The 19,460-nt window shown below is 45.2% G+C and overlaps 1 protein-coding gene across 2 annotated transcripts; it reads left to right on the top strand.

Moving 5' to 3' along the window:
- Positions 1–1,400: 1,400 nt before the first annotated feature.
- On the top strand, positions 1,401–17,674 carry LOC144690078 (barrier-to-autointegration factor-like). 2 transcript variants are annotated; one of them, XM_078557587.1, is made up of 4 exons: positions 10,185–10,267; positions 10,462–10,517; positions 12,182–12,325; positions 17,321–17,674. In XM_078557587.1, the coding sequence occupies exons 3-4, from the start codon at positions 12,200–12,202 to the stop codon at positions 17,465–17,467; spliced, it is 273 nt and encodes a 90-aa protein (XP_078413713.1). In that variant the 5' UTR covers positions 10,185–10,267; positions 10,462–10,517; positions 12,182–12,199; the 3' UTR covers positions 17,468–17,674. The 2 variants fall into 2 exon arrangements, with proteins under 2 accessions (XP_078413712.1, XP_078413713.1); XM_078557586.1 differs by lacking the exons at positions 10,185–10,267; positions 10,462–10,517 and adding an exon at positions 1,401–1,475.
- Positions 17,675–19,460: the final 1,786 nt, after the last annotated feature.

Here is a 19,460-nt window from a genome sequence, read left to right as displayed (position 1 = left end):
AGGAGATCACTGCTAAGTGAAAGGCATTTTAATGGAATTAAGATACAGATCTAATTGAATGGCTTAAGGTGCTGAGCGGCCTATTCCTGTCCCAATGTTCCTCTGAGATTGCAATCTTCAGGCTGGAGGTTGCAGTTTCACACAAGACTTTTGTGAATAGTTTACCACCAGTAAATTTTACAAATGGAATCTTACAGCACAGGAGATCATTCAACCCATCAAGCTCATTGCCATCCATTAATCCCACCCCCCCATCCCTGCCCCATGTCCTATGTCATTTTCCGTTTTAAGTATATCCAATTCCCTTTTAAAAGTTAACACTGAATCTGACCCCACCAGTCTTTCATTAATAATTCTTCATTAATTCTGACATGAATATTTCAAGAAACGCTAGATACATTATGTATGTAACCTATCAGAATATACTCTCGTCAAAGATGACATGAGTTGCAATCACTTTGAAACATGTGACTTCATTACTTAAATGTTATATTATTACCCAAGTGGTTTCAGAACATATTTTTCATTGGTGGAAATTGGGTGAATCTTGCTCCAACACTACCAATCAGATAAAAAGCATTTTAAGGAGAATAAAATAAACAACAATTTTTATTTATATAATGCCATTAATGTAGAAAACCATCCCAAGCCGCTTCACAGGCATATAATCAGACCAAAAAATGACATCCAACCAAAGAAAGATATTTATGCAGGTCACCAAAAGCTTAATCAAAACTGTAGGTTTTAAGTAGTGGAATAAAAGAAGAGAGACACACGTAAGAGGGTTTAAGAAGAGAATTCCAGAGCCCACAGACAGGGAGAAACTAATCCCGCTGTTAAACGGATCGAGATCCAAAGGGCACAGTTTTAAAGTGTTTTGCAAAAAGTGAGAAAAAATATTTTCACACAGCCAGTAGTTAGGATTTGGAATGCACTGCCTGGAAATGTGGTGGAGGCAGGTTCAACTGAGGCATTCAAGAGGGCATTAGATGATTATCCAAATAGAAACAACATGCAGGGTTATGGAGGAAAGGCAGGAGAATGGCACTAAGTCAAAATGCTCAGAGAGCGGGTGCAGACACGATGGGCCGAATGGCCTCCTTCTACACCTTAACATTTCTGTGATTCTGTGAGCTTAGGGCTGGGAGTGGGGGACAGACAAGAGTTGGAGGGTGAAGGAGGGTTGTAGAGCTGTAAATAATTACATAGACTGGCACATAGAGCTTTTTAATCTACAGCAGTCGTGTTTGCTAAAGTTATATCTTAAACCTCCAATTTCTTCCCAAACCCACTTTTGTTCTCACCAAAAATCTCTACGTTTGACGACTTCCAAAAAGGCGCCAAGTTGGTGGAGCCGTGCAGTTGGTCGGGGCGGGAGATCACGTGGCCAGGCGGAGGCGGGAAAGGCGGCTGCGAGCATTCGGACAGCGTCCGTTAGGCGGGCAGAGCGAGCGGCGTCGTTAGCCGGTCACGTGGTGAGTCCGACTGCCTTTGGCCTTTACCGGTGCCTCCCCGACCCCACCCCCACCCCCAGCGGCACCGGCGGCGACGGAAGGCTCGAGAGCCCTGAACGTGGTGCAGGGCGAGTGGGTGGGGATGAAGGGCACATAGTGGGGGAAAGGCGAGGCGAGGAGATGGGGGTGAAGGAAAGAAGGAGAATGTGGGAATGGAGGAATGAAAGAGGGGGGAAAGCAGGGGAGGGGCAGTAGGGAGGGGAGGAGGTTGAGGGAGGGGAGGGGAGGGGAGGAGGTTGAGGGAGGGGAGGGGAGGAGGTTGAGGGAGGGGAGGGGAGGAGGGAGGGGAGGGGAGGAGGGAGGGGAGGAGGGAGGGGAGGAGGTTGAGGGAGGGGAGGGGAGGGGGGAGGGGAGGGGAGGAGGGAGGGGAGGGGAGGGGGGAGGGGAGGGGAGGAGGGAGGGGAGGGGAGGAGGGAGGGGAGGAGGGAGGGGAGGGGAGGAGGTTGAGGGAGGGGAGGGGAGGAGGTTGAGGGAGGGGAGGGGAGGAGGTTGAGGGAGGGGAGGGGAGGAGGTTGAGGGAGGGGAGGGGAGGAGGTTGAGGGAGGGGAGGAGGTTGAGGGAGGGGAGGGGAGGAGGTTGAGGGAGGGGAGGGGAGGAGGTTGAGGGAGGGGAGGGGAGGAGGTTGAGGGAGGGGAGGAGGTGGAGGTTGAGGGGGGAGGTTGAGGGAGGGGGGGGAGGGGAGGGGGAGGTTGAGGGAGGGGGGGAGGGGAGGGGGAGGTTGAGGGAGGGGGGGGAGGTTGAGGGAGGGGGGGGGAGGTTGAGGGAGGGGGGGGGAGGTTGAGGGAGGGGGGGGAGGTTGAGGGAGGGGGGGGGAGGTTGAGGGAGGGGGGGGGAGGTTGAGGGAGGGGGGGGGAGGTTGAGGGGGGGGAGGTTGAGGGAGGGGAGGGGGGGGAGGTTGAGGGAGGGGGGGAGGGGAGGGGGGGAGGTTGAGGGAGGGGAGGGGGGGGAGGTTGAGGGAGGGGAGGGGGGGGGAGGTTGAGGGAGGGGAGGGGGGGGAGGTTGAGGGAGGGGAGGGGGGGAGGTTGAGGGAGGGGGGGGGAGGGGAGGGGGGGGAGGTTGAGGGAGGGAGGGGGGGGGAGGGGAGGGGGGGGAGGTTGAGGGAGGGAGGGGAGGGGGAGGGAGGGAGGGGAGGGGGAGGGGGGGAGGGGAGGGGGAGGGGGGGAGGTGAGGGAGGGGGGGGAGGTTGAGGGAGGGGGGAGGGGAGGGGAGGGGGGGAGGTTGAGGGGGGGAGGTTGAGGGAGGAGGGGGGAGGTTGAGGGAGGGGGGGAGGTTGAGGGAAGGGGGAGGTTGAGGGAGGGGAGGAGGTTGAGGGAGGGGAGGAGGTTGAGGGAGGGGAGGAGGTTGAGGGAGGGGAGGAGGTTGAGGGAGGGGAGGTGGTTGGGGGAGGGAGGAGGTTGAGGGAGGGGAGGTGGTTGGGGGAGGGAGGAGGTTGAGGGAGGGGAGGAGGTTGAGGGAGGGGAGGAGGTTGGGGGAGGGGAGGGGAGGAGGTTGAGGGAGGGGCTGGGAGGAGGTTGAGGGAGGGGAGGAGGTTGAGGGAGGGGGTTGAGGGAGGGCTGGGAGGAGGTTGAGGGAGGGCTGGGAGGAGGTTGAGGGAGGGGCTGGGAGGAGGTTGAGGGAGGGGCTGGGAGGAGGTTGAGGGGGGGTGGGAGGAGGTTGAGGGGTGGGAGGAGGTTGAGGGGGGAGGGATGGGTTGAGGGGAGGGGATGGGAGGAGTTTGAGGGAGGGGATGGGCTGAGGGAAGGGGATGGGAGGAGGTTGAGGGAGGGGATGGAAGGAGGTTGAAGGAAAGAGATGGGAGGAGGTTGGGGGATGGAAGGGGCATTGGGTTCTCATACCCTCCCTCAGGAGCATCAGAATGGAGGAGAGGGGTCAGAGTGAGGTTGACGATGGAGGCGGAGAGAGGGAGGGTGGCAAGGAACAACCCTGACTGGTGAATCTTTATAAATCTCTGGTGTCTCTTGTTTAGAAACCCATTCCCATAGAAAGTGAGAATTAATTCCTAAATTCAAACCTAATTTAATCTGAGATAGGCTGTGTTTAATCTGCCATCTGGTGCAGTTGGGTAACTGGATAATCTGTTAACCCATTGAAGACATGGCACTGAATCAAAATCTTTCCGAAACTAGGCAGCAGGAAGCTGGCATAGAGGAAGGTACCTTAACTGAGCCATTTGTTGTAATTGTTATTTTCACTATCAACTTCTTATTTCTGACTGTTACAAATTCAGGTCTGCTGTTGACATCTTTGGCTGTGCAGTGTCACATCACTGCCTTAAGCAGTCTGAGCCCCAATTATAGGAGTTGAATTACTGTCCTATATCCAGTGGTACATTTGAATGATTCTGGGGTTTAACTCTGTTCGTTCAAATCGTCTTCCAATTATTTCAAAAGCGGAATGAGTAAACAACTGTGTGAAGCAAGGGGCAGCTGAATGTCACACTGTGTTGGCTCATTGCAAATGAACATACAGAGCAGCAGTTACAACCACACTTACAATTCATCCTATATAATAATACAAAAAGAACGTGCCATGCCTCTTCATATCTTACTCAACTTAAACCTGATGTCTTCTAACTGTTTCACCACCATTTCTGTCTGAGCCTGTTTAAAATTTTCACAGTTCCCTATTCAAAAATCTGACTGCACTGCCCTTATCATCTTTTTGTTTCATTAAGCTTGTTTCTATTTTTCTATTTCCCTCTTCACAGACAGATGGGAATCAAAAGATCTTTCCAACACAATGGACTTGAGATGTTTATTAGTTAGGAAGGACATGAAGGCTTTGTAGAATGGTGTAAAAATAGAAAAGGCTGGAAATACTCAGATCTGGCAGCAGCTTTGGAGAGAGAAATAGTTAATGTCTCAGGTCGATGACCTTTTATCTAAACCAGTAAATGTTAGTGATGTAACAGGTTTTAAGCAAGTACAGAGGGAGGGCAAGGACAAAAGGATAGGCCTATGATAGGGTCAAAGGCAGGAGAGATTAAATGACAAAAGGGGTGATGGTGCAAAGTAAAAAGGATTGATAATGGGACAAGTAAAGAAACACTCGACTTCTTTGTCTCCATTTCTGGGATAGGCTACCAACCAATATTCATTATAAGGCCCTGACTTCCACAGCTATCTCGACTACACTTCCTCACAGTATGCTTCCTGTAAGGACTCTACTCCATTCTCCCAGTTTCTTCTTTTCTGTCACATTTGTTCTGACGATTCAATGTTCCATACCAGTGCTTCCGATATATCTTCCCTTTTCCTCCAGCAAGGATTCCCCCAGCATGGTTGAGAGGGCCCTTAACCTTGTCTATTTAATTCCCCACATTTCGCTTCGCACCTTCTCTCACCTCCCAGAATCAAGATAGGGTTCCCATTGTCCTCACCTTCCAGCCCACTAGACTGCATTTTCAAGGTATTATCTTTTGCCACCTGCAACACACCTTTCCCTCCCCTACCAAATGGACTGGTTCCTCTGTGACAACCTGGCACACCCCCAGTCATTCCCACCTTTTCCCATGGCACATTCCCACGCAAATACTTGAGATGCAACACCTGCCCTTTATCTTTTTTGTTTTCACTGTCCAAAGCTCCACACACTCATAGATGAAACAGTAATTTTCTTGTACTCCTTCCAATTTATTATACTGTATTTATTATTCACGGTGTGATGTCCTTGACGTTGGAGAAACCAAATGCAGAATCGATTACCACCATCATCCTGGGTGGGGGTCTCCCTTTTGAATGGACAAGACAGCATTCCTTTGTAGAATTCACAGCTGCCATTGTTCAAAGCTTACTCCATAATACAGAAACAGTGGGCTCCTAGACTCTGTCTTCAGGTTTGCAATGTAACAAAGGAAAGCTGATGAGACCAGTCACCCACAGTTAGGTGTGGAAGATCACCATTTACCTTCTTTTGTATATCAATGGCTGTTGACCATGTGACTGAAATTGGATGTCTGATACTGAAATCCTTTTATCCCAAAACTCAGAAGAGACCCAGGGGCTGTCTGCAGAATAACACTGACAATACAACAGCTGCAGAGAAACACTGTGGCACCTTTGCCTTTTAAGAACCGAGATGCTTAAAAGTCTTTTTAAAATGCATCCCAGCCTGATTCCAAAGCCCAGAGTTCATCTGTAAAGAAATTGGACCTCCTGATACAACAGTCACAAGTGCCTGTCTTCATGACCTGCTGAACAGTCTTCTCTTCGAAGGCATCCTGCAGTAATCCTGATATCTGACCCCCAGCTATCTGAACTTAACTGAATTAAATTCAAGAGTGGGAAAAAAGCCTCCTTCTGCACTGGACTTGCAAAGACACATCAACTGTTAACTATTTATTTTGGTTTAATACTTGTAGAAGTGCACTATCTTCTTTAACTGTATCTTTCTTGAGTGTGTGGTGTGTGATTGACATAGCATTTAAATCTTTTGGGGTGGGTGTATGAATAAATAACTCTCTTTGTTTAAACTCAGTCTGCTGCTGGTACTTTTAACATTGACCACACTAACAGATGTTTAGAAGCAAACACATACAACTGCCTTTTCAAAAATAAAACACACTGATTACGGACAGAAGGGAAGGGAATTTGCGGTTTCAGTTTATCTCTCCTGCCCTGTCTGTAACAAACATTAACTCAATTTTCTCTCTCCACAGATGCTGTTAGACATGCTGAGTATTTAAACATTTTCTATTTTATTTCTGATTTCTGGGATCTGCAGTATTTTGCCTTTTTTTATTATTACGGTTCCAGGGATGAGGGATTAGTTACGTGGATCGGATGGAGAGAATGGGATTGTTCTCCTTCAAGGAGAGAAGGCTAAGGAGAGCTTTGATGGACCTGTTTCAAATGATGAAAGGGTTAGATAGAGTGAAGTAAGAAAAGCCATTTCCAATGGCTGAAGGGTCAATAAGCAGAGAGCACAAATTTAAGGTTTTGACAAAAGAACTGGAGACGATTACATATTTTACACAATGTATGGTTAGGATTTGGAATGCATTGCCTGATAGAGTGGTGGAAACAGATTCAGCAGGAGCTTTCAAAGGAGAATTGGATAACTGCTTGAAGTAGAAAAAAATGCAGGGATATGGGGGAAGGGCTGGGCATTGGAACTGGATTGTTTTTGGAAACTCCAAGAGTTCGAGATTCAATAGGCTGAATGGCCTCCTTCTGTGCTGTACTATTTGGTGATTACCCAAACAAGCTAACAAATTACTCACAAAAACAAAAATTGCTGGAAAAACTCAGCAGGTCTGACAGCATCTGTGGAGAGGAAGACAGAGTTAACGTTTCGAGTCTGTATGACTCTTCTACAGAACTAAAGAGAAGTAGAAATGTGATGAAATATATACTGTTTAAGGGGGGCAGGACAGGTGAAGCTGGATAGAAGGCCAGTGATAGGTGGAGACAAAGGAGAGATGGCAAAAGATGTCATAAACAAAAGGTCTAAGGGGCGTTGATTTTGGTGATACTGGCTAAAGGAGGTGCTAATGGTGACATTAAGAATAGAAAGCAGAATGAGCAAGTGACAGATGGCCCTAGTGAGGGTGGGGTGGGGAGAGGGGATGGTGTGGGAAAAAAGATCGAAATAGGCTATAAGGTGGGGATAAAACAATGAAAGGAAATAAATTTTTAAAATAATAATAGAAATAGGTGGGAAAAAATATAAAAATTAAAAAATAAATATTGAAAAAAGGGGTGAGGATGGAGGAAAGAGTTCCTGATCTGAAGTTGTTGAACTCAATGTTAAGGCTGTAAAGTGCCTAATCGGAAGATGAGGTGCTGTTCCTCCAGTTTGCGTTGAGCTTCACCGGAACATTGTGGAAGGTCAAGGATGGACATGTGGGCATGAGAGCAGGGTGGTGTGTTGAAATGGCAAGCTACAGGAAGGTCTGGGTCATGCTTGTGGACAGACTGAAGGTGTTCCGCAAAGCGGTTACCCAGTTTGCGCTTGGTCTCTCCAATGTAGCGGTCTGCATTGGGAGCAGCGAATGCAGTAGACCAAATTGAGGGAAGTGCAAGTGAAGCGTTGCTTCACTTGAAAGGAGTGTTTGGGCCGTTGGACAGTGAGGAGGGGGCAGTAAAGGGTCAGGTGTTGCACCTTCTGCGATTGCATGGGAAGCTGCCGTGGGAGGGGGTTGAGGTGTAGGGGGTGATGGAGGAGTGGACCAAGGTGTAACGTAGCCAAATTTACTCGTAATTAATCTACTCAAATTTCCATCCAAACCTGTTTCAAAGGGCAGCATACTTATGGGAAAATAAATATTACATATCATCTCACCGTGTCTACCTATATACTTTATAGACATGCCCTCAAGTCCAACTATATCTGTCTCCATTTCAGGGCCTAGAACTTCTGTCCCAGGCGTCATACCATGGAGGTGCCCCAGAAGATGTACTCTTGGGAATTATCTGGGGAGTTTAAACATCTGTTGGGCAATTACCTTGCAACTGGAACCATCTGAAACTTTGACTTAAATTGGAGACTTCGGATGGCTCCAACTCTCTCAGCAGAATAGTTACCCAGGAAAAAAGTTAAGATTAAAACCACTTCTAACTTCTGGGTACTTCTGACCACCCCACTACCTCCGGTGCACCCCCGCCCCCCCCCAAACCACAATTCCCCAATTCCCACCTGGACTAGCCTCCCCAACACCCTCCTAACTATCTCTTCCCCCCCCCCCCCCCCGAATGCCCTCCCTATCCCCTGACCCCTCAACTTCTCTCCTGGCTACTCTCTGCAGCCACCGACTACCCCCCCCGGCCCAAAACCCCCGAATACCATCACAACCCTACCTGACTACCCTCCTGATCCCAACCCCGTCCCACCCTCCACCTACCCTCCCAACCCCACCCCATGTGAGCTGACCCTGACCCCCGTCTCTGACCACCCTAACCCCTCACCTGCTTACCTTCCACACTTAGCTTTTCCCTCACGTCTCAAAGTGACTGGGACCTTTAAACTTACCTGCTTTATGGCAGCTAGTGCTGTAAAAAGGGGGCATGGCTTCACTTCCCCAGACGCTGCTGCCCTGCTCTGGAAGGACTCTGGAGTTGCTGCGCTACAAATTTCTCATCTGGCCTCGGACGGAAGATCATGCAGGAAAAAGGCAGCTCCCGACCTGGGTAAGTTAAAAGGAATGGAGTGGCAATCCGATGGTGATTGCCACTCCACGGATGTTCTGGCCCCAAATACGTTAGCAGATCTACTGTAACCAATCCTCGCATAATTTTAGAAGCTTGATCATATGTCATGAGCCCACATTTGACAAAACAAATAACCCTAACCCTCTAAATGTATCCTTGTAGCTGAGAGACTAATGCTGCTCCTCTGCATTCATTGTAGAGCCTCAATAGCCATCACCAGAGGTGAGGATTAGGATTATAGCAAGTATCGACAAGCCAAAGCTTTACTTAACCAAATACAGTGATTGTAATTTTCTTTTCCTTGTGGTCAGCTCCCATTGCTTGTGAACCTTTGGTAAGTAGTTAGTGACTAACCTAAACCTTTTCCGTGTGATGTTACTTTTAATGGGCACCCACACATACCTTGAGCTTCTTGACTCTGTGCATAACATGGCATTTCACAGTAAATGGCATTTGCCATTTATAAGCCCATTCACAACTAATCTAAATCAATAATACAAAAGCAAAATCTTGGGGATGCTGGAAATCTGAAATAAAAACAAAAAAAAGCTGCAAATACCCAGCAGGTCAAGCAGCATCTATGGAGAGAGAAACAGAACTAATGTTTCAGGTTGATGATCTTTCATCAGAACTGGGAAAAGTTAGAAATGTAATAGTTTTAAGCAAGGGAAAGGGAAGAGTGTTGGAAAAAGAACAAAAGTAAAGGTCTGTGACAGGGTGGAAGAGATTCCAAAAGGATTGGTGATGCAAGACCAAAGGGAGCGGAAATGGGACAAGTAAAGAAACGAAAGACGTGTCTAGAGGAGGTTGAATAGCAAAATAATGAACATCTGCCACCTGAAAAGTAAAGAAAACATTAGAACCAAGATCTGCAGTGAAAATGGATACAAAATGGGGACAGAAGTTAAGGTCTGAAATTACTATTGAATTTAGTGTTGAGTACGAAAGACTAAAGCAAGGGTGGGGAACCCCTGGCTTGGGGGCCAGATCCGGCCCATTGCACTTTTCATCCAGCCTGCAATGAGGTTTCAAAATCTGGCCCAGCCCACACCTCTTCCCTCCCACCCCCCACTTGTGTTCTACACTCTGGGCCAGCTGCCACCATGTTTTGATGCCTGAGGCTCATCCACAGTCACCAGAGCCCCAGGCTGTGTGAGATACTGAGGCCCGAGATCAGGGAGCACTCCGCATGGCAGGGCGGGAGGCTGCCGGCTGCCGATTGGGTGGTGAGAGAGTGGGAAAGGAGATAGGGACAGACAGAGTGGGAAAGGAGAGAGAGATAGAGTGGGAAAGGAGAGAGAGAGAGATAGAGTGGGAAAGGAGAGAGAGAGAGAGATAGACAGAGTGGGAAAGGAGAGAGAGAGATAGAGTGGGAAAGGAGAGAGAGAGAGAGAGATAGACAGAGTGGGAAAGGAGAGAGAGAGAGAGGAGACAGATAGAGTGGGAAAGGAGAGAGAGGGACAGAGAGTGGGAAAGAAGAGAAAGAGGCACAGACAAAGTGGGAGAAGAGAGAGTTTGCCAGTTTCGGTTAACATCATCAGTACTAGCAGACATAACAAGGCTCATTCAGGAAAAGCAAACTCAGCCATCGCATTAAATCAGTGGGTGAGTTGAACGTTTCTGTATTTTCTCTTAAAAAATAAATTAAGTTGGTTTTTGTGGCCTGTGACTGATTTTGTCTATCTGTGAGTGGCCCTTGATATGAGAAAAGTTCCCCACCCATGCTGTAAAGTGCCTAATTGAAAGATGAGGTGCTGTCACTCGAGCTTGCTTTGAATTTTGTCCTTGACCTCTTGCAGGATTCCAATAGAGAGGTCAGTCAACATGACCGCAAGGTGGAGAATTAAAATGACAGGTGAGCGGAAGCTCCGAGTCATGTGTATGGAATGAACGGAGGTGTTCCCGAAAGTGATCACCCAATTTGTGTTTGGTTTCCCCAGTATTATGCAGACCACATATGAGCAGCAAATACAGTATATTAAATTGAAAGAAGTAGACATAAAGCACTGTTTCACTTTGAAGTAGAGTTTGAGTCCTTTGACAGTGAGGAGGGAGGAGGTGTTGCATCTCCTGTGCTTTTTATTAATTCATTCTTACATGAGATATGGGCATTGTTGGCTAGGCAGCATTTGTTGCCGATCCCTAATTGTTGTTGAGAAGGTGATGGTGAGCTGCCTGGTCACATCTGTGCACCTTCCTAGGAGCAATGATTTCGCAATTGTCCAAATGATCCTTTGAAGTTGTGCAACTCTAGAGAACCACAGCTGCAGCTTAGGATGCAGAATTCCTAATATGCAACATTTCCTGGATTCTAACACCTCTAGGTATTTACTGTCATTTCTATAGAGCTGATAGATATAGGTCTGCCTATTGTCAGGAAATTATGAAAGCCTATACATTGAGACTGGCTGCTTGGGCAAGATCATAGACAGTGCCTTATCTTATAGCACCGAACCAGGCCATTTGACTCAACAGCCCTATTATGGTGTTCATATTTCACACAAGCCTCCTTTCACCTTACTTCATATTATTATCTCAACATGTCCTTGTCCCTCATTATTTAACTAGCTTTCCCTTAAATACACCTACTTATTCACCTCAACCACACCTTGTGGTAGCGAGTTCCACATTATCATCACTCTCTGGTTAAAGAGTTTTTTCTTGAATTTCTTATTGAATTTATTAGTGACTTTTTTATGTTTATGGTGCCTAATTTTGGACCCCCAGTAAATAGAAACACCCCCTCTACGTTTACCCTATTGAACCCATTCATAATTTTAAAGACCTCTATCAGGCCACCTCTCAGCCCTTGCTAGAAAAGCTGACTCCAGGGGACTAGGAGTGGAGCTATTGTTGCAGGTGACTTGAGGATCAAATCCATTGAGTGAGAAAAGTGAGTGATCCTACTTTCAGAAGGCCGATTTGGAAACATTGTGAGACCGCGGTGCCATGTTTGTGCAGGGAGTGATACAAATGCTTGTAATCTTGTGAGATAGTCTTTGTTGTATCTGTTATTCCATGTGTGAATTATAGTTCATACTGACCGTAATTTGCCTGTTAATTAATGTTTAACTTACGTGAATTTTGATTTTTGTTAAAAGTAAGAGCTACAAAAAGTGGAATCTTGTTGGTAATTTCTTCATTTGGGGGTCATTCAGTAAAATTGGTTATTTTTGGTTTAGGCTTCCCTCATAGAGATGGTAACAGTACCTAAAAATATATTGTTTTCATGCAACTTCTCCATAATTAGTCTTTCTGTAAAGTTGCATAGCATTCAGGATGATTAGTTTTTGGACATAAAACTTAATTGGAAGCTTATGTGGGAAGTGTTACCCTTAAAACCTGAATTTCCAATGCTCGGATTATACGCATAACCTGTTCCTGAATAATCCATCTATAATTTTCTAGTTTGAAAAAATGATCTGAACATTGAAGATGGATAGAGTGTCTTTGCAGTTCAAAATTTGTACAGCTTCTCCCAGATAACCAAGTATAACTATTGCTTACTGTTATCAACAGATTTAACAGCTCTGTACAATGATTTCAACGTCACACAAGCACAGGAATTTTGTTTCCGAACCAATGGGGAACAAGTCAGTTTCCTCCCTGGCTGGTATTGGAACAACACTTGGAAGAAAGCTGGAAGAGCAAGGCTTTGATAAGGTAACACACTTTGATAGAAGGAGGCCACATACTCCTTGGAAATTAAATGTCTAAATGGGGAAGAGGAATTGAGTCTCTGTGCCTGAAATGTTAACTCTGTTTCTTTCTCCATAGATGCCGACTGATCTGCTGAGTATTTCCAGCATTTTCTGTTTACATTTCAGATTTCCAGCAACTGCAAGTATTTTGTTTATGTATTATGTTTAATTCACTGCCACTTTTCTTCCAGAGTGCCTACCATTAAGAAGTTCTGCTCTTCTGTCTGGCAGGATTTGTATTTGTCTCTTTTACCCTGTTCGCCTTCATTGTTTTCCACTTCTCTTCTCGTGTTTGACCAGATGTTTACTAAAAGTCAATTTCATACCCATATCTACTTCATCACCAACTGTCTCCGGCTCTACCTTATTCCATGGAGATTCCAACTGAATTTCCGCCCTTCCTTGTTTCAAACCCACCCATGATGACTGTTAGGAAATAGAGATAGTTTAAGTGAGTTATATGTGTATTTGGGTGTGTTAGGAATAAGATATATCTTTAAGTTCACGTTTTTTCTCTAATTTGTGGGTGCTGGAATGAATTTAAGTTTAATTTATATTTCTGTATCTGTGTGTTAAGAAAGGGTCAAGTTAAGCTTTAGTTTCACTTTAAAAGGTGATACCTGTGATTTCATTTCATTTTTGAGATAGACAGCAGGTCTAAAGCTGTTTGTATACCCACATTTCTAGTGAGTTTTACGACCATTGGGGAGAAGTTAAAGCAAACACTGGAGTAGAAAAAACCTGTGCTGTCACCCAGCAACAGGGGTCCAGAGAGACAGGACTCACCCACACACACACACACAGACAGAGAAAGAGCAGCAGTTTTGAGTTCAGTTGGAAGAAGGTGCCAGAACAGGCAGGACATGAAAAGGGACTTGATAGCAAGTCCCAAGATAAAGAAGAAAGATCCCAAGGCCAAGGAGTGAGACAGGAACTAAGGAGAAAGTCCCAAGAAGACTTTTTCATCAAAGGAAGGACCGGAACCTGGAAAAAGTCCTGTTAAGAGTGAGGAGCAGAGGAAGGCTCCAAGCTTAAAGGAAGAAAAGCTGCAGGAAGCAGATTTAAAGCAAGAGGCCAGAATGTCCAAAGAGATGGCTGAAGGTCTGTAATCCTTTGCTATGGGCATGTGAAGCAGTGGTGTACTGTTGATGACTGAGTTGGTGAGATAGAGTGTGTGGAAGAAAGCTTGAATGCATGTGGTGACCCAGGGGAAGAGGAATATTGGCAGGAAAGTTCGAAACCCTGGAGGCGGACCCTTGCCGAAGCCGTCTGAGAGAAAGCTTCGGTTTGGGAGAAGATTCCAAAGTGAGTTCTTCAAGAGTGGAGATTGGAAACCCCAGGCAGAATTTTACGGTCCTGTTTCGGCAGGGATGGGGTGGTAAAATGCAGCGAGCCATTATAAATCCCACTGAAGATAGTGGGAATGTAAAATCTCGCTGTCGTAAAAATTTGCCCCCCATGTGTGAAAGGCGAAGTTCAGTGAGACTGGTTGGCTCACGGTGTAACAAGCGTCTGGTGGGAGCTGTTGAGAAATTCATAGCATCTGTTCGGAGTGGCATCTGTCACTTGGTTTCACAGTGTGTTGTGCCTGACCACAGGTCGCCAATTGGTTTACATGGACTGTGTACTTTCTGTGGACATTAGACTGTTTTGTAACTTGCGTTATCCTTACAAATCTGTATTTACCTGTAAAAGTATCGTTGTGGGTGAAGGTGTATTGTAATATAGTTCCTCTTTTCTTGTTAAATAAATGTTTCTTTTTGTTAAAAGTTCATCAGCTGATTTCTGTGACTCTGTTCAGTAGCCTCCCTCCACGTATCTAAACAAAAAATGAAAGTCAGGATCTATCAAGCGGGTTCCACCCTGGGATTTGGCTTGTCCAGTAGTAACATTAGCTAGGATCGTAACATGACAGTTATCACCATGATCTTGAGCATTCTTTGAACGACTGTACTTGCCACCACCTGAGATCCACGCTCAAAGCCATTTCCCCACATGTCTTCTCTTGATCTCTCTCTTCAGCAGCACAGATGTGCTGTCTTTGAGTTGTCGCAGTTCCATTTCACCATCTGCCTCTTTAACAATTTATTTTTCTTTCAGGTGTCATGGACTGTAAGTTTCAACAACTCTTGAATACCAGCAGGCTTCCAGATCCCTTCACTTTCCTCCGTTCCCACCCCTCCTTCCAATTTCATTCCTTGTCCTGTTTTCACGATCACCTCCATTTCATCTCCTTATTTCATTGAATTTTGATCTCAGCATGATGCTGAACCTTTTTTTCTTTGCCTCTGTGGCCGCCTTTTTGGCCAAGTGCCTTACCCCCTGCTCACCCCCACACTATGGAGCCTTTCTCCTGTCTTCAGCATTCTCCTTCCATCAGGAACCCTTCCACTGGCCTCTGACTCGCTCTTGACCTTTTCATTGAGAACTGCTGGTGTGACATTGGCCATCTCAATTTCTCTACTCCCCTATTCTAAACGACCACCCTCTGGAACTTGCAACACTCCATTCCCTTCCAATCCTAACGTTGTCATTAAACATGCTGATGAGGTCGGCCCTTTTGTTTGGTGAATAGACCTCTACCTTACAGAGGCTGAACATTGTCTCCTACCTCCTCCTGGACCAATACCTTACCACCAGGTATAAAGCTATAATTTCCCACACTGTTACTGACAGACCTTATCTCTTTTGGAGATTATTCCCCCAACAGCCTCCAATCTCATAGTTCCCCAACCTGGCAAAGCCTGCTTTTACCTCCTTCCCACAATCCTCAAATAGGATTGCCCTGGTATACCCATCATTTCAGCCTGTTCTTGACCCGTAAAACTCATTTCATCCTATTTTAACCCTATGTTCTCTCTATGTCCAGTCTCTTCCAACTTACATCCGCGACTCTCCCGACACCCTCCACATTTCAACAGTTTCCAGGTTCCTGTCCTAAACATCTTCATTTCGCTATAGACTCCAGCCCCTCTAAATCCCCATCCCCTTACCCAAGACAACTTTCTTGAAGGGAGGACCATCCAATCTTCATCCACCACCACCTTCCTCCACCTGGATGAATATTTCTTCTTTGACTCCTTTCACTTCCCCCAAGTAAAAGGTATTGCTAAAGGAATCCTTATAGGCCTGGCTATACCTTTTTTTGTGGGATGTATGGACCATTCTTTGTTCTAGTCTTAACTCAGGTCCCCTCACTCCTCTCTTTTTCTGGTACATGGAATGCATCTGTACCATTTTATAGTCTCACCCTAAACTAGAAAATCTAATCAACTTTGCTTCAAATTTCCACCCCTCTCTCCCTGGTCCATCTCAGACTTTCACTTTCTCAACTTCTCGGTTATTTCTGCGGATAGGCTACCCACTGTAGGCACAATGATTCTTATAGCTCCCTGCAAGGACTCTATTCCGTACTCTGTTTCTTCGCCTCCATTTCCTCGGTTCTGACAATACCACCTTCAACTCCGAAGCCTCAGAAATGTCTTGCTTTTTCCTTAATCTAAACAGGGTTGGCAGGACAATCAACTCTGTTTGTCTCATTTCCTGCACTTCTGCCCTCACCTCTTCCCACCCTTCACAATATGGTGCCTTGTCCTCACACTAAACAGATCATTCTCCACCATTTTTGTCACCACCTGTGTGATGCCACCACGAATACATCTCCTCCCCTTGCAGCATTTGGAAGGGACTGTTCCCTTCACTTGACCCACTCTTCCATCATCCCCAAAACTTGAACCCTTTCCAATGCAAGCACAGGAGAATGGAACACTTGCCCTTTTCACCTCCTGTCCTACAGTCCAGAGCTTGCAGGTAAAACGGCAATTTACTTGTACTTCTTTCAATTTAGTATACTGTATTCAAATGTCATGTAGTAGTCTCCTCTGCACTGGAGAGATCAAATGCAGATTGGGCGATCATTTTGCTAAACACCCTCTTCAGGCCACTAGAATGACCCTGAGCTTTCATTTCAATTCTCCGCCCCACCCTGACCTCTCTCTACTCAGCTTCCTACAATGTTCCAATAACAACAACTTGTATCTACATAGCATCTATAATGCAGTAAAACATCTCTCCCTGCACCCCGTACTGCCTTCTAACTAATATTTGGGCCATTAACTATTTCTTTCTCCACTGATGTTGTCTAGCGTGCCACGTATTTCCAGCAACTGTGGTATTTTGCCTTTGAAAAGGAGTAGAGGGATCGAGGGTACAGATAGACAGTAATGCAGGTTAATAATGCATAAAATAAAGCAAAGAAAGCAATGGGGTTTATTTTTATAAGGATAGAATTGAAAAGCAGAGAAGGTATCTTAAACTTGTATAAAACTTTGGTTAGACTACACTTGGATTTACTAGAATTATACAAAAATTGAGATGTTACACCTATGAAGGAAGATTGAACAAGCTGGGGCTCTTTTCTGTAGAAAAGCAAAGGCTGATAGGTTACCTGATAAAAATCTTTAAGATTATGAAAGAGTTTGATAGGGTAGACAAAGAAAATGTTTTTACTTGCAGGCAAGAGAGAACTAGGGATAATAAATATAACATAGTCACTAACGGATTGAGTAGGGAATTTAGGGGAAACTTCTTTACCCATCGTGACTAAAATGGAACTTGCAACCACAAGGAGTAGTAAGGTGAATAGCATAAATGCATTTAAGGGTAAGCTACATAAGTACATAAGGGAGAAATAATAAAAGGATATGTTGATGAGGTTATATGAAGAAGGGTGGAAGGAGGCACTACCATATACCTGTTGGGCTGAACAGCTTGTTTCTATGTTGTATGTACGTAAAACATTTATGTACAGAGATCTTCATGGTTACAGTGTTACTGCAACTTGCTGCGACAGTGTGATGAGCATTGGTATTTGTCTGTACCTTTCATACACTGAGCTTTCTATAAATCAAACCGTAATATGCTTACTAAAAGAAATTAACATTTTTTTCTTTTTCAGGCATACGTAGTGTTAGGCCAGTTCCTTGTTTTGAGAAAGGATGATGAATTGTTTAAAGATTGGTTGAAAGACATCTGTGGGGCCAACAGCAAACAAGCTGGACAGTGCGCCACTTGTTTACAAGAATGGTGCAATGCCTTCCTGTAGTTAATATTCATGTCCAAAGCATGTATCGACCTAGGTTAAATAAATGTCTTGCAAACTAACACCAATTTTCCCATGCTTGCCCAAAATGTGTCTAAAGCTTATCTTAAGCATATGTGAATTTCACTACTTACGAATAATTGTTTTGTAGACTAATCAATTTTACATGCAACATCAATCCTCTGATACAGGCTTCAATAAATGGTTATGGTCAAACTTGTCTGTGTGCCCTTGCTCTTATAAAGAAAAGGAGGAAAAAAGCTCAGGGCTAAAGTTGCCATAAAAGTAGTAATCTAAAAAAAGGTCAAGGGAAAAATGAAATATAATAAATGAAAATCACCTGTTTTCCAATGAGGAGTATTGACTTTTGACCATCATTATGTATTTTAAATGTTTATGGACGGAATCCATTCTTTATAAAAAGCCAATATGCAAGAAGTTCAAAATCTTTAGAATTTAATCACAGCTACACGCCTAACATCAAAGTTTCACAAATCATTTAAACACATCTTCCCTTCACCCGCCCTGGTGGCATTCCGTAGGGATCGTTCCCTCCATGACACCCTGGTCCACTCCTCCATCACCCCCTACTCCTCAACCCCCACCTACGGCACCTCCCCATGCATACGCAAAATATGCAACACCTGCCCCTACACTTCCTCTCTCCTCACCGTCCAAGGGCCCAAACACTCTTTTCAAGTGAAGTAGCATTTCACTTGCATTTCCCCCAACTTAGTCTACTGCATTCGTTGCTCCCAATGCGGTTTCCTCTACATCGGAGAGACCAAACGCAGACTGGGCGACCGCTTTGCAGAACACCTTCGGTCTGCCCTCAAGAATGACCCAGACCTCCCTGTCGCTTACCATTTTAACACTCCACCCTGCTCTCTTGCCCACATGTCTGTCCTTGGCTTACTGCATTGTTCCAGTGAAGCTCAACGCAAACTGGAGGAACAGCACCTCATCTTCCGACTAGGCACTTTACAGCCTTCCGGACTGAATATTGAGTTCAACAACTTTAGATCTTGAACTCCCTCCTCCATCCCCACCCCCTTTCTGGTTCTTCCCACTCCCTTTTTTTCCAATAATTTATATAGATTTTTCTTTTCCCACCTATTTCCATTATTTTTAAATCTATTTTATGCCCTTTTAGTCTTATTTCACCCCACCCCCACTAGAGCTGTCTGTACCTTGCGTGTCCTGCCATCCATTCTTAATTAGCACATTCTTTTAGATAATATCACCACCTTCAACACCTCTTTGTTCTTTTGTCTGTGACATCTTTTGGTTATCTGCTCCTATCACTGCTTGCTTGTCCCTACAACCACCACCCCCCTTAAACCAGCTTATATTTCACCCCTCTCCTATTTTTACTTAGTTCTGTTGAAGGGTCATGAGGACTTGAAACATCAACTTTGTTCTTCTCCACTGATGCTGCCAGACCTGCTGAGTTTTTCCAGGTATTTCTGTTTTTGTTTCACAAATAATTGTTTTTTAAATGGTTCCATTGAGCCAAGAACATTGCAGGAATTTGGGGAGGGTCAGAGATTTGAGTTAGTCTGAAGATGTATGCATCATACTCAAGAATTTTATGCTCTCTAGCTGTACTGGGAGATGGTGAGTGAGTGAGTTTAAAGGGTTAATTTCTATCTAAAGTCGAGTTTTTTCTTTACTTTAGCAATTAAGAAAAATTATTACTTAAATTAGAAGTTAAGTTTTATTCCAGCCTAAAATAAGGGTATACAAGTTTTCTGAGAGCAGCAGTTACTTGATTAGCTAGCTAGCTAGCTGTTTTTTTTAGAAAATTTAATTAGTTGTTTTTCGGGAAGCATAAAACAGGCCGTCCTCAGTGCTGCATTGTCTGTATTGAGACTGCTGCATTGGGCAGAATACAAAGAGGAGTTTGGTGAGAGAGAGGGAGTTCAGGGAAGAGGAGCAGAACATGCTCCTTTTTTTCAGCCTCCAGGAGCTGGCTGTTACTTTGGTACAGGGAAAA

This window comes from Cetorhinus maximus, chromosome 14 (genome assembly GCF_964194155.1).
Source record: "Cetorhinus maximus chromosome 14, sCetMax3.hap1.1, whole genome shotgun sequence".
Lineage (NCBI taxonomy): Eukaryota > Metazoa > Chordata > Chondrichthyes > Lamniformes > Cetorhinidae > Cetorhinus > Cetorhinus maximus.
Note: the sequence above shows the minus strand (reverse complement) of the source record. Positions and strands in the feature narration are given on the sequence as shown.

Excerpts from the sequence above, each read along its gene's own strand:
- LOC144690078 (XM_078557586.1), top strand. The coding sequence starts at position 12,200 with ATGATTTCAACGTCACACAAGCACAGGAATTTTGTTTCCGAACCAATG. Across the intron at positions 12,326-17,320 it reads AAGAGCAAGGCTTTGATAAG|GCATACGTAGTGTTAGGCCA; the intron begins GTAACACACTTT and ends TTTCTTTTTCAG.